Source organism: Amphiura filiformis, chromosome 7 (assembly GCF_039555335.1).
Source record: "Amphiura filiformis chromosome 7, Afil_fr2py, whole genome shotgun sequence".
NCBI lineage: Eukaryota > Metazoa > Echinodermata > Ophiuroidea > Amphilepidida > Amphiuridae > Amphiura > Amphiura filiformis.
Genome location: NC_092634.1, coordinates 21,449,203 through 21,463,329, shown reverse-complemented (window position 1 = coordinate 21,463,329; position 14,127 = coordinate 21,449,203). Strand labels below are relative to the sequence as shown.

Here is a 14,127-nt window from a genome sequence, read left to right as displayed (position 1 = left end):
TGGCATTGCACAATAGACATGTGACAAGGGAGTTGTGTTATTCTAGAGACATGTCTGTTGAAAGCACACAATTTTTAACTTAATACATGTACATTGTACATAATGTATGTTGTACACTTGGTTGAACTTGATTCTGCAGATCAATTGTGTATGTCCAGAACACCACCGGATACTAGGTTCAAATCACAGCAGCAGATAGGTGTATCCCATCATGCTCTGCAGTACCACAGTAGAACTGCACTTGCCATAGAAAGTGTACACAAAATCCCTCACTTCAACTTTCAATTACTCGCTTATATCAGGGGAGTTAAGACTTTTGTTTGAAAAAATATGATCTCCAAAGTATTGTGAAACTATCCATAGCTCTCAATATCTAAGCCGCTCTTACTTATGTTTTGTATGTATTTGCTATGGAGCAAGCAGATGCATGATGGGATACTCCCTTCAGCTGCTGTGGGTTCAAATAGTGAACTTATAAATTTATTCCCCTAAAATTAAAATATTTCTAAAAATGTATTGAAAAATAACAATACTGTTTGGCCAGGCTCTTACGTACATGAGTAACAAAAGTTACAAGACGAATTATGAAGTATTTCTGAAATTCAAATTTCTAAAATATCTCTCATTCTTGAAGCAACCCATTTCTATGGTGATTTAAAAGATGTGATTTACAATGTATGACCTATCTACTGCTGATAGCACAATCATCCAGCCAGAGTTCTGTACTGTGATTTACATGTGAATACATTCAAACTCGGCACCGATACATCGGCATCTTTCTTTAATGAATACAAATTAAAGCCAAAAACATTAGTCATCTACTGCTGATAGCAATGTGTAGTAAGCAGGCTTATTACACTGTACTCATCATAACACACAAAACCTCAGCAATTTTCTGATTTGTTTTCTTTGTATTATTGTACATGAATTCAAAATAACATCTGTGGTAGTGTTTTACACAACATTTGTAGTGTACAATTAAAAGAAACCAACGTGATCTACCAATTTAAATCTATACATTGTCATTCACGGAAGGACCTCAACCAAATTTCATCGCTTAGCCAAACACGTCGTATTCATCACCTTTATTATATAGCATGGCCATGACACAGTCTGATTGCTATTTTAAAAATAGCCTGGTCGCGAACTGAGTGGCAAATTATACAAAGTGATCACAAGCCTAGCTCAGTTAGCCCTGCAGCCATTTGGCTGGCTTGAACTCATCATTGCCATTCTGTTGTGGTGTTGAGATGGAACTGCTTAATGCTGGCTGATATAGCAGACTGATGCTAGATACTGTGATTGACCACTCTACTTGGACAACATTATTGCTGTTCAAAATAAATATACCGGTAGTGATATTTATTTCGATAAGGAGAATATTTAGGAAAAGATTGGTAATGAATTCTTTTTCTTATTTTGCGTTTAAAGATCTATCTTGAAAAAAGGCCTTTCTTATAAAAATCATTTCATGATCATTATGTTTTGCCAATGCACATGTCAACATGTGCACTATGAACACATAGAGAAAACGTCTTTTGATTTCTTACAAGTTCAAGCTATCCATGCAAAAATAGCTATTTGAAATTAAATTTATTTTTCCTTCAGACTGAGCTGATTGCCTTCAATTACAAAGCTATGTTCATTTTTTATATCCTTCAGAAATGAAGGCAGAAAATAAACATCTTGTCACCAAGAATAATCCCAATACTGGTACCACAAAAATCTAGGTCCTGACTGCCCTTCGCCAATATTTTTAAAACCTGCAGCGTCCCTGAAATATAAAACTTCAAATTGAACACAATGAAACATACACAACTAGCAAATACTATGTTGAAATTCTTTCCGAATTAAATCCTGAAATTACCACACATCCTGTACATTTTTTTTAAGATTTTGAAGCATTTGGAAATTGTGTTTCTTTCAAGGAACTACAGAATGGTTCAGTTCTTTGCACCTCCATATCCATATCCACCCGTCAAATTTGTGAAAATAAAATCCTCATTAAAATACCTGTGTATACAATGTTCAATCCCTTTCTTTGATTGAATATGTAAATTAATTCAACACACATCAGATGGCAATCTATGCACTACAAAGTCACCACCACCATCGCTTGCATTTCACTCACGCCGGGGTTACAAATAGACGGGATTTAAATATTTCAGGAGGCACGGCAATTATCAATTTTGATCGTTCATGGACACAGTCCCGGTCGGCTTCTTTGAAGCTGTGCCACGGTTAACATTAAAACCCAATTAAGTGTGAAGAACTGAATGCACGGTGAAACGGAACCATTTAGACTTGCTGAATGCAGTATTCAAGGCTTGATATTTGTGGGGTGAGGGATAACTATATGTACCGGTGTTCCTGTAGTTTGTTTAGCAAATTGATTAACAGTAGCATAGGGCTAGTAAACTACAGTTGTAAATTAAGAAACACTCTTGCATGCACTGTAATGTAAAGGTTGTTCGCACTTTAAAGTGCACACAACCAAAAGTAAATTGAAATCAAACATTCAATCGATGCATTTATATTACGATTTACTTTTTATGGTACTATAATGCAAGAAATTATCACTTGGATTACAATTTTGTGTTTGTGCATAATTTGAAAACTAGTAAAACATTCATCAATTGTTTGTTTTTTCTGGTGATCTTTTCTGATATTATTATATTGAAAACTTCCCCATGCACAAATTTGAAATAAAACTGCTAAACACTTCATTGGGAAGAATTTTGCTCTTCACATTTCAGGGACTGCCCAAGCAGCATTTACATCAGGATTGCCGATTTTTTTTTTAATTGCTTTTTTTTAGATAAAAAAAAAAGAAAATCATATTTTTTTTTTTTTTGATTTTTAAAATTTAAATTGATTTCTTTTATTCCAAGAACGGCTACCCCATAAAAGTTAAAAAAGATACCAGTGGAATGCTAGCCATATCCTCAATCCTATCCGGCATTTACAAAAAATCAAAACGTGTTTTTTTACAAGTGAAAATTTCAACAAAAAAAGTTGGTAAAATCATGGGGAAAAAAACCTGTTGAATTCTGCACCTTGAAGATGAAATAAGATGACACCACAGAGGTATTTTAACTGTATCCAAAAGTTGTAGAAGGTTTTGGAATGAAGTAAAACAGCCAATTTAAGGGGTACTACACCCTGGCCAATTTTGAGCCTATTTTTGAATTTTTCTCAAAAATTATAGCGCATTGGTGACAAGTAAGATATGTATATTATAGGGCAAGGACTACAACTATTGCATTGAAAATTTAGCAACTCAAGGCAAGTAGTTATTGATTTATTGATCAAATATTGGTTTTCCCTCATTTTTGACTGTAACTCCACAAATGTTGTCTGTGCTGAAATACAATTTCCAGTGCAGTTGTTGTAGTCCTTGCCCCTATAATATACATATCTTACTTGTCACCAATGTGCTATAATTTTTGAGAAAATGCAAAAATAGGCACAACATTTTGCAGGGGTGTAGTGCCCCCTTACGAAGTTGGACTTTACTTGAAGATGGGACTACATTGTATACTCGCATCAGTAATCAACATTTCTTTTCTCAGAAATGGCCAGTTTTTGAAGGCTTGCCCAAGTAGTACTAATTTGATAACATTTTACTCTGCTCATTAGATTACCCATTATGGAAATCCTGGGAACATCTTCCAACCTTTCAGGTACAAATTTTATATTGAATTTGGGAATTATTTATGATTATTATTTAATTTGAATAAAATCACATTACAATTTTATTCACAAACTACATTTTGAATGTTAGAAATTATGTGTTCACCCGGTTCAAGGCAATTGACATTGTTTCCTGCCACTTTTTATGAACAAAGTGTTTTTATATTTCATGATATGAGTGGAACATGTAAGCACAGATGCTGGAAAGAAAGGATCTGTGGTGTAAGGGCATTTTAGGCCATGAAAAGTTAAACGGTCATCTCTCAAACTCATACAATGTACATGCAGATACGACAGGTAGTCAATAACTTTGTAGAATAAGAAACTGAGCCAAGTTCTACAAATGTATCTCACTTTTGAACATGGTCACTCACTGAATACCCAGGCCTAGAAATCTTGTAAAACATCAATGGGCTGTGAATCCACACGGATTCACATAAACATCAACAGTTTACAGTAAAAACACATACTCCTGGGCATGGCTCGAAAAAGTGGGGAATTCGGGAAGCTCCTTCCCAGGAAATGTTGGTGTTTGGAGGGAAATTCTGGTATTTGGAGGGAAATTGTGTCTTTTTTGTATATACCGTAACCACTCTGGTATAAGCCCACCCCCCCTAGATGGCAGATTTCACTTCAAAAATAGGGGTGGGCTTATAACCGATTTACTTGGATTTAAAAATAAGATCACCCCATTTGTATGCCCAATGTACCAGTAATTTCTATCATCTATGTCAATTTCTTAAAATTATATTAGGCCTATCAACTGATATTTCTTTTTATTTGTTCTAAAATATGAGAGCAAAGCATTGATTTGATTTAAGAACTTGGCCAAAATTTAGTACTGGGCTTATACCTGAGTGCACCCTTGTTCCCATAATGTTTTGAAAAATAGGGGGTGGGCTTATAGCCGAAGGTGGGCTTATACCCGGGTGGTTACGGTATAATATGAAAACATGCCATAAATTGTGGGAAATTTAGCTTGCTTCCCGGAAAATTGACATTTCTTTAAGCCCTGCTCCTGGACCCCGGTACTCACCGAGTTTAACTCCCGGTTTGACTATATCAATACACACTTCATTTTTGTAGTAAGTGAACCCCTAAATTGGCAAATTATGGTGTAAGTCACTTCAATCATTAAAATATTGTTTTTAGGGGGCATTTTAATTTTTTAATCATAATTTTGGGCAGCGGGAGATTTGTATATGTACTGTAGATATTTAAATTGCAGTCCTATATAAATATGCATGAATAAAAGGAAGATTCTCGCAAAATTCACCTCCAAGAATCCTAATGGAATGGATTCACACATTTTTTTTTAAAACTTCTATGTCAACAAAATGTCTTCCAATTGCTCAATGGGCATAGTATTCAATGCAGGGCAGGCTCACCAGCATTGATCACCTGCAAACCTGATATTTATGAAGGTAGGACTTAAAATTCTGGAGGTTTCACTAACTGGAGGCCTTGCCTGGACCTAATGAAGATTGCTGGAGTTTTCTGATGCCTCTGTCATTGATTGGCAGCTTGAGAAACTGAGAATAGGGTACAGGCCCTAATCCAAGATCAGTCCCACTCCTGCCACCAACCTTCTTTCATTTGGCAAATGATCATTGATCAGCCTGCAAGACTATCCTTGAATCTCATTGAATATTATGCATAGTGGTGATGCAGAGATGATCTTCTTAGAGGTGGGAGTTCCAGGTGCTTCCACTGAATGGACTCATAAATTCCAGTGATTAATGTGTCTTAATACCTTCAGCCAATTTTGGATGAAACTTGTCTAGGTCCTCATTCTAAGTGTATAGGAGACGTGGACCTGATTCTGTCATCTGGTATCAAAACTTTTGCTAAGGAGGGTCCATCACATCCAGCATTGGACCACTGCTGCAGCTGTTACAGGGAACCAAAATCACAGCTGAGGAATGGAAATTGCAGCATCAGCATTTGTCCCAACATTGGCAAGATGCACATGTGTACAAAAAAAGTTGAACTATAAACTGGCCCTGCTTAGAGTTTGATCAGCTTATAATAGGCGAAAATTATTATTGCGCAAGTCAAAGTCCAATCTTACACTTCGAGGGTTAAAAAACAGAAGGCCTTAACTCACTTTTGGCCATTTTGAGATTTTGGTACCAAAATAATCTGTACTACCCACAGATTCTTAAAATCATAAGCCTTAACTCAATTCAACTTCCTATTGCATCTATAACACAATAATACTTGGTCAAATCTCAATGCAAAATATTATTTACTCATTTTTCTCAAAAAGGCACTTTTTGAGTTAAAAGGCCTTCTGTTTGTCAACCCTCAACTTGCGTAAATTCACATAAAAGGCAATGCACAACTAGCGTAAGTGCTGCGCCCATCTGCATGCACAACATGACCATTCTATATCAATACACAATGTTATGAGTCTTTTTTCCGCCTATTATAAGCCTAACAAACTTTAGGATTGTTATGAGTCTTTTTTTCCGCCTATTATAAGCCGAACAAACTTTAGGATTGAGCTTTCCAAAACAACTCATCAATGCTGATATATGAACAATTTGCTTAGACCACAAAACTTGCAGGTGAGCTCCCAATGATGACAGGACAACTTGTATTGATGCAGTTTACCACCTCTTCTCTTGCATGCTGTCAATTTTGCATTGTCTCAACTACATGACAATGTTCCTTCAATCCTGAATTCCTGATATCCACAATACTTCTTTGTGTCCTTTCTCTCTAATGAGATCAGAAATAAAAATTCTTAATTGTGTACATCCATATCAAAATGGTGCACTTGTCGGCTGCTACATGTGTCTTATTTCAAATAATTTAGCTAGGAATAAATACCAGACTCATTTCCGAAGTGGAGGTTACTTCAAATCATCCCAATTCACATGGTTTAGGAATACAGTGAACATTCCTTAACCATGTGACTTGGGGAGGATTTGAAGTGACCTCCACTTCGGAGATGAGTCTCGTATTTATTCCTAGCTATTATGTGAAATGAGACACATGTAGCAGCCGACAAGTGCATCGTTTTGATATGGACATACACAATTTATAATATTCGCCTTCAAGAAGGCCTATATGCTCATAAATATTCAATCTACAATCTTACTACTAACTTACCCATGAGACAACTCGACCATTAAAACATGGTAATTTTTGTTCTTCATCAACTATTTCTTCTTTAACCACCCTGTAAGTAATAACAATAAAAGTAATGAATAGTTAATTGCTTATTACCATAAATAGGTTTGCAGAAATTTGCAGGTACATGTACTAGTAATTACCTCAATCAATAACATAATTTGTAAGTACACATACATGTACATGTAACAGAAAAGAACACACTGATACCACTTCCCTGTTGATACATAGGGGTTAAGCCCTAAATAGGGGCGCTAGAAATAGGACCTACTGCTATGCAATTTTGCAGACCACAATACGATGTATATGCAATTAAGCAAAAATATCATGTGAGTTCCTGTCAAAAATACAAAATCTAAAAAGTTATATCAATTTTTGTGTGATGCAATTTTGGACCTAGACCAACCAAGCACTAGACTAGGATCACTTGTGGTTGATTTTTTTTTAAAGACAAAACATTACCAATAAATTACATAATTTGTTTTGTGTACATTTCCTTCATCTTTAATATATTATGAAGTGAACAAAAATACAATGTATTTGCCAACGTACAAATGAAGATATACAAATTTTTGATTTTTTTAAAAATCAACCACTATTAACCCTAACCCAACTAGGACTCACTAAAGCTCACTATTAAAACCACTCTGCGTGCATGCATTCCACGGGACTTGATGACGCAATCAGACCAAGTATATACCCAGGGAATCGTTGGCCTGGCCGTCACCTGTGTAGCTACATGCTGGGGATCTTCTGCGTGACATGCGAGGGGTCCGAGGTTCGAATCCAAAAGCCAAGTGACTTTCTTCTTCATCTTCTCTCCTTTTTCGCTCCTTCTTTCCTTCCGATAGCACAAAAACCACGGGTAGGGTTAGGGTTAATGAAATAAACTAGTACTTACCTTGAAGGTCCAGGGAATCTCCAAATTTGCAACAACAAAAAAATGGAGATTTTTTTCTGAACTCTCACACCCCTGCCCTTTACCATCCTTGACACCCCTACCATTTTGTCAAGCACAGATCAATGCTGAAAATGCCATTACAGGCATGCATATTTTCGATTTGAATACTTGAAACTCACAAATCCATCCACAACTGATCCAGCAACCTGCCCAAATTATAGTGGCAAAATCTTTCAAGAGGGTAGATTTTTTTTTAAATCATCAGTTTACATCAAAAGGTTTTCAATTTCTATTGGGGATGTTATCCAAAAAATACAACATCCTGCTCATAACAAAATTGCGTAAGTCATTCTTACAATGTTACTCATTTGCAATTTTGATTTTCTAAGTAATAAACCCATAATAATCAAAATTGCAGCAGCTTTCTACTTGTGGAATACATGTACATCTCTTTTGATGTTATACTAAAAGTAACACATCAGAGGTGAACAATTGATTGGTTTATTACTCAACAGGGTCAAAATTGCAAACAAGTAACATGGAAAATGACTTGGGCAATCTTGTTATGAGGCTGACGACAAGCAGCCATGGCCCGATCATCACACTTGCCGGCGCAAGGTCATATTTCAGGTCATTGCAAATTATTGTGGGTTGACATTGGCGGGACCCACTACAATCAACAAGTTTAACTTATTAACATAAATTTAACATTTTACACATTGATAATGCTACCTTCAAATAAATTTGGAAGATAAATTTGTCCACGATACGGAAGAGTTTAGCCTACGCAGATATATTAAATTTGGTGCCCAGGTCAGAGATGTGACTACAATGTACAAAATACAGTGTATACCGCCTCCCCCCACACACACACTGCCATCAAACCCACTCAGCGATCCCTTTTAATTGTCCACACGAAAGTGGGATTTCAGCCGACGCTGTACATAGCTGATGAAAATGAAATGATAAAATAAACAAATCATGTGACCGTGTCTATCCGTTTTTCTCCTGTATGCGCAGTCGGAACGATGTCGGTTTCCATTGGTGTTTATCCGGATAATTCCTTTGCCAATATCCTTCTGGGTCAGTCCATCTCAAATCACCTAATGGGTTGGCTGGTCACCCTCACAGATTTTGTTTAAAATCACTTATATCATAGCCCTATGTGCCAAATGAACACATTTCTTGCTCACGCGCGTTGTGACGTTAATTTTCTTCCGAGTTTAGACATCCATATCTTCCCTTGGCGCAAAAAGCGATAAACTGTGAACCCTGTACCCGCTCATTTTATACAATACCCAAAAGTCAATACAAGGAAATGCAAAACTGCTCGGAAGTTCAAATTTTCAAAAAAACAATATTTTCAACTGGCCCACTGAATATTTTTTTAAACTATTTGCATTTAAAATTGGCTATGTTTTGACCCAAAGTGGATCGAGTTTGACGGAACTGGCTGTATTACATGCATGTAAAATGAGCTGCTTTTGGCAAAAAGAATAATTTTGATGTTGTTTACACGACACGTTGCCTACATTGTAGTAATACTGGAAGTGAGGGGTCAGTTGCCAGTCATGCTGGTCACTCATTTATATGAATTCGACTTCTGATTAGAGCTGAACTGATGTGGGGTTTATACTGCCAATACGATAGCCGATGAATTACTTCTAGCATTGGTCCGATACAGCAGCCAATACGATGTTGAAGAGTGTTTTATGAGTCCTTATTTAAAGGAAATATTTGATCACATTTATTGTTCATACTCGGCAGTGGGGTTTGACTCCCACTCTTTTTATTTTACCCCCACCCTTTTTATTGAGGCACCCTTTATACTGAAAATTCCTGACCCCCACGCTTTTTACTGAGGCACCCTTTATACTGAAAATTCTTGACCCCCACCACTTTTTGCTTTTTCCGCTATTTGTAAACTGACAAAGTCGCATACAATTTGGTTCAAGTATCAAGTACGCCAATTCTGCACCTATTTCACATGTGCGAGTCCGATGTTTTTCTCTCCAATAAGTTAATTGATACATTACGTGAACAATGCAAATTATATGTGAAAAACTACTACTGTACTGTAAAATAAGCATTTTAATGAATAACTGTACTTTTATGGTGTTCAAATGTTGTTCTTGTCATGAAACTTGGCGTACAACTGTGTTCAGCGACTATATCCTACTTCTTCCGTGCTGCTTCGCTCAATCAATTATGCATGTTAATGACGTCACTCATATACGATCAATGTAAAGAAAAATATAACGTCATGGAAAATCGGACATTTGCATATGACGTAGGTGTTTTGGCAGCGCTTCGGGGAGGATATTGTGTACATTGCACTGGATTCACGTAAACAAGCGCGAGCCTGCATCAAATGGAATTTTATCTTGCGACATAGTGTGCAAGTTTTGGTGATTTTTCTTGGAACTATGATTATTTTATCATTCAATAAAAATATACTGTAAGTTGGAAGAAGCCCCACGCTTTTTATTTTAATCCCACGCTTTATATCAGTCCACGCTTTTTACCCAAAAAGTTTAAACCCCCACGCTTTCACCAATTTTCAGAATTTCGAACCGGCACGCATTATAAAGCGTGGACTGCCGAGTGTGTTGTTAAAAGTCGACTGTTAAACACCCTTCCAAAAAATGGTAATGACAAATCAAATAAGGTCCTCAAAACAAAAACAAACAAACTAAACTGACCTACAAATCTATATTGTATAATTTTATATTAGCATTTATAATCACACTTGCTCCCTGTTCATAAGTTTCATAGCATCGGAGATCATACACCATATAGGCAATCAGGAAGTGATCATCACTAACTGCCGCAAGGAATTGTGGTTGAATGATGGAACGTATTCTGTGGGAAAAAGTGGGCAATACGGGAAGCTCATTGCCGGGAAATTTTTGGTTTTTGACCAAAAAAAATAAAGAAATACATTTAAGGGAAATATGTCATACTGGAGGGAAATTTGGTAAAACTGGAGGGAAATTCTGGATTGCTTGCAGGGAAAAAAACATTTTTTCAGCCTGTGCGTATTCATGACGTTATTGAACATGCTGCTGTGTGCAGGCTGCCGAATTTTGAATTGGCGGTGTGTGTGTGGGGACTGGGGGGTGTGTGTATTGTTAATTATTGAATCGGACTTTGAAGTAGATTCATAAGATTTAGATTTTCAAAAAGTTGCTGTATGTTTCATGATATTTGATGTTAATATCAAGCACAATTTATTAAAAGCTGGTCAATTTAATTCATTATATACATGTAGTCAAATGCAGCAAACCTTTGACGAGCGTGACTACCGTGATGTTGCAAATTCGGCGCTAACAACGCGTACGGCGCACAGTTCATTCATAAATTTCCACTCGGCAACAGCAGATCGCCTCAGCAGCCAATCAGAGACAAGTGCGTCCAACGCAGTAAATACGCGATGTATACTTACAATACGCACTCGTCAAAGGTTTACTGCATTTGATTATAAATTATGTTTTGATGAATCCAAGTGTGTGAAAATATTGGATCCAACACATAATGATAAAATTAGATGCTTTACGCCCAATATTTATTGGTCTCGCTACGTCTCGTCCAATTGTTTACTCATAGCTCGACCAATAAATATGGGCTCAATCGATCCAATTTTATTTCAGAATATGCATCACCTTTTGTTTATTTTGTTGTCAAAATCGTCAATGATATTGGTGAGAGTGAAACTCAGTGGACCATTTAAACATCAGTAGCTGACATCGACAATGGTATGTTTTTTTAACCGATACGATTTTTGACAATTAGGAGCAACTATCGGCACAGATACGATGGCCGAGGCGATACCGATCATCGGTTTAGCTCTAGCTCTACTTCTGATTTAGGGGTTCATTCATATATTTTCACGACTAAACGGTTGGGAATGTGCAAGCTCGGGGGTGAACTCTGACCCTCTACTTTTGGACCTTACTCCAACCCCTGACTACACTGCAAAATATTTTTCACCCCCCGAGATTTAATTTTCACCCCATGTATTTGGATTTTCTGCAAGCTCGGGAGTGAAAAACACAGGAAAACAACCCCCTACTTTCGGGCCTTAATGCTACCCCTGTTTTCAATAATTTAGTCCAATTTGGCTTTCTCGATACAGTACATGTACTTACTAATGCCCATGCATTGCCATGTGTGAGGTCGTGAATCTGTAACGAATAATGATGCGGCACAAAGTGACTGCATCCGTCATAGTCTCACAGATACACCGCCTTACACAAACGGTGACAAACGCTGTCTCAAAAAGCCAAAATGGAGCAGCCTTTTACTTTCATACATGTGTGTTTTCAATATTTTAAAACCCAATTATTTGACCCACTTCATCAGAATAGATACCTCCACAAAACCTCATTATCATCTGCTTTGCCTTTCATTGCCTTTATCCTACTTAATGTCAATTTGCTGATCACAGCCAAATCAGATTAACAATTCAAAAGGCAGTCCATGAGTCTACCCAGCATCACTCCCAAAATCCAATATTTACATTCACACAAACACAGGTCATTACTTGACCCAAACAATGACCCCCAATATGAATACGAAATCCACACAGTAGTCATGGAAATACACTACAATTTGGGACCAGTTTCTGTCCTTATGTGGACATTTAAAGCACTAAAATTGACTCCGGCAACAGATAAAGAATTATAGAATCCATATAGAACGATTTTAGGTGTAAAATATCCTTGTTTGTTGCCATAAATCGGCAACGGTTTCTCCACATTTTCACTCGCCGGTCAAAATACCTACCCGAAATCATCGTCCATAGACTTGAAAAAGAATTTATAGTTCGGGCGATTGAGTACATTTTTAAAGTCTCCTAATGTTACTTCATCCGATGGAATTGGTAATTTCACTAAATATGGCGTGTCCTCATCATCTATATGGTATATAATCTTCGTCTCCTCCATCTTGGAGGGACAAATCCAGGGTAAAAATCCAAGAATCGGTGGTAAATCCTGGCACACTATTGCATCCAATTGAACATGTCCTTGTGTATAACGATTGACTCATTCACAGTGTACACAGTACACACGGACTGCATGTTTATGTGCATGTACGGTGATATGCTAATGACCTCTGGCTAACCTAATCAAATATGCCACAAATTGATTGGGCTGTTACAAGTTGAAATCTTACGCCCTAGCATATTCTAGCTTTGCAAAAATGTAAGCGAAATTGAGGACATTCCAAACTAATTTTATTATTTCTTTTCTTATCCTTTCAAAAAACATTTTTTAATAATTATTTTAAAAAGTTAAACAATACCATGCACCAATAAAATTATTGTAAAATTATTATTATTTTTTCATATTAAGGCCGTATAAAATTAATGTTTTGGTTCTCGTCCAGAGGATTTTCATGAATTGATGAGGGAGGGAGGTGTTTTTTTTTTTTTTTTTTCAATGTAAAATTAGCATTGTCAGTAGTTTTCGGTCTTCTCCAACAGTGCTCGAGGAAACGATGAGGCCCTTTTTTTTTTTTCAAATGTGAGATTCTGAGGATAAACCCCTAGAGTACCACAAAAAGACTTGGAAGTGATGCTTGTTCTCTAATAAACTTATTCATATGTATGAAGATTTCATAAATCATTCCAAAGTCTAAAAAAAAATCGAAAAATCTATAAAAAAAAAACTAAAAATCTGACAAATCCCAGAAATTGAGGAGGGAGGGGACGAGAACCAAAATATTAATTTTACACGGCCTAATATTATTGTATCCAGCAGCAAGAGAAGAGAGAGAAAAAATACTATACTAAAACTCAAATAAAATACTTTATTATTATTATTATTATTATTATTATTATTATTATTATTATTATTATTATTATTATTATTATTATTATTATTTATTATTATTATTATTGTTATTACTGCTAATATTATTATTATTATTATTATCATCATCATCATTAATTATTATTATCTATATATCATTCCGGACCAAAAAAATAATTCCATGTGGCCTGAGCCTGAGGTTGAAAAAAAATCATAATTCTGTGCAAAAAATTGAGAGAAAAAAAGTACCATAAAAAGTGAATAAAACTCACTAATAAAGTAGGCCCTACACAAATTATGTACTTTTGCTGTAATGTTGTTTATATTTTGTTGCTGTTGTTGTTATCACATCATTTACTCAAAATTATTAGATTCATATATTCGTGGGCGATAATGTAAAACGATGTTCTTGAGAGTCTGTATAATTAAAAGTAGGATAGCAATTTCTATTTTGCATAACAAAAATTGCAATTTGGAACTTTTCCCAGATCTGTCCATCACATTCATTGACGAGTCAATAGCAGGTCAGTGAGAAATTACATGCATAAATCTTACTCCCTCTCTGCGTCTAAAACTCTTTTT

General features: G+C 36.1%; 1 protein-coding gene across 11 annotated transcripts in view; it reads right to left on the bottom strand.

Moving 5' to 3' along the window:
• Positions 1-12,813, bottom strand: part of LOC140156872 (segment polarity protein dishevelled homolog DVL-1-like) — a 186,577-nt gene extending 173,764 nt beyond the window's left edge. For 9 of the 11 annotated variants that reach the window (XM_072179872.1, XM_072179878.1, XM_072179876.1 and 6 more), the window contains exons 1-2: positions 12,518-12,812; positions 6,811-6,880 (exon numbers count right to left, since the gene is read on the bottom strand). In XM_072179872.1, the coding sequence (XP_072035973.1) occupies positions 6,811-6,880; positions 12,518-12,678 (231 nt within the window). In that variant the 5' untranslated portion in view covers positions 12,679-12,812. Of the gene's footprint in view, positions 1-6,810; positions 6,881-12,517 lie in introns of all 11 variants that reach the window. The other 2 variants (XM_072179882.1, XM_072179871.1) reach the window with 2 other exon arrangements.
• Between the last annotated feature and the right edge of the window lie 1,314 nt (positions 12,814-14,127).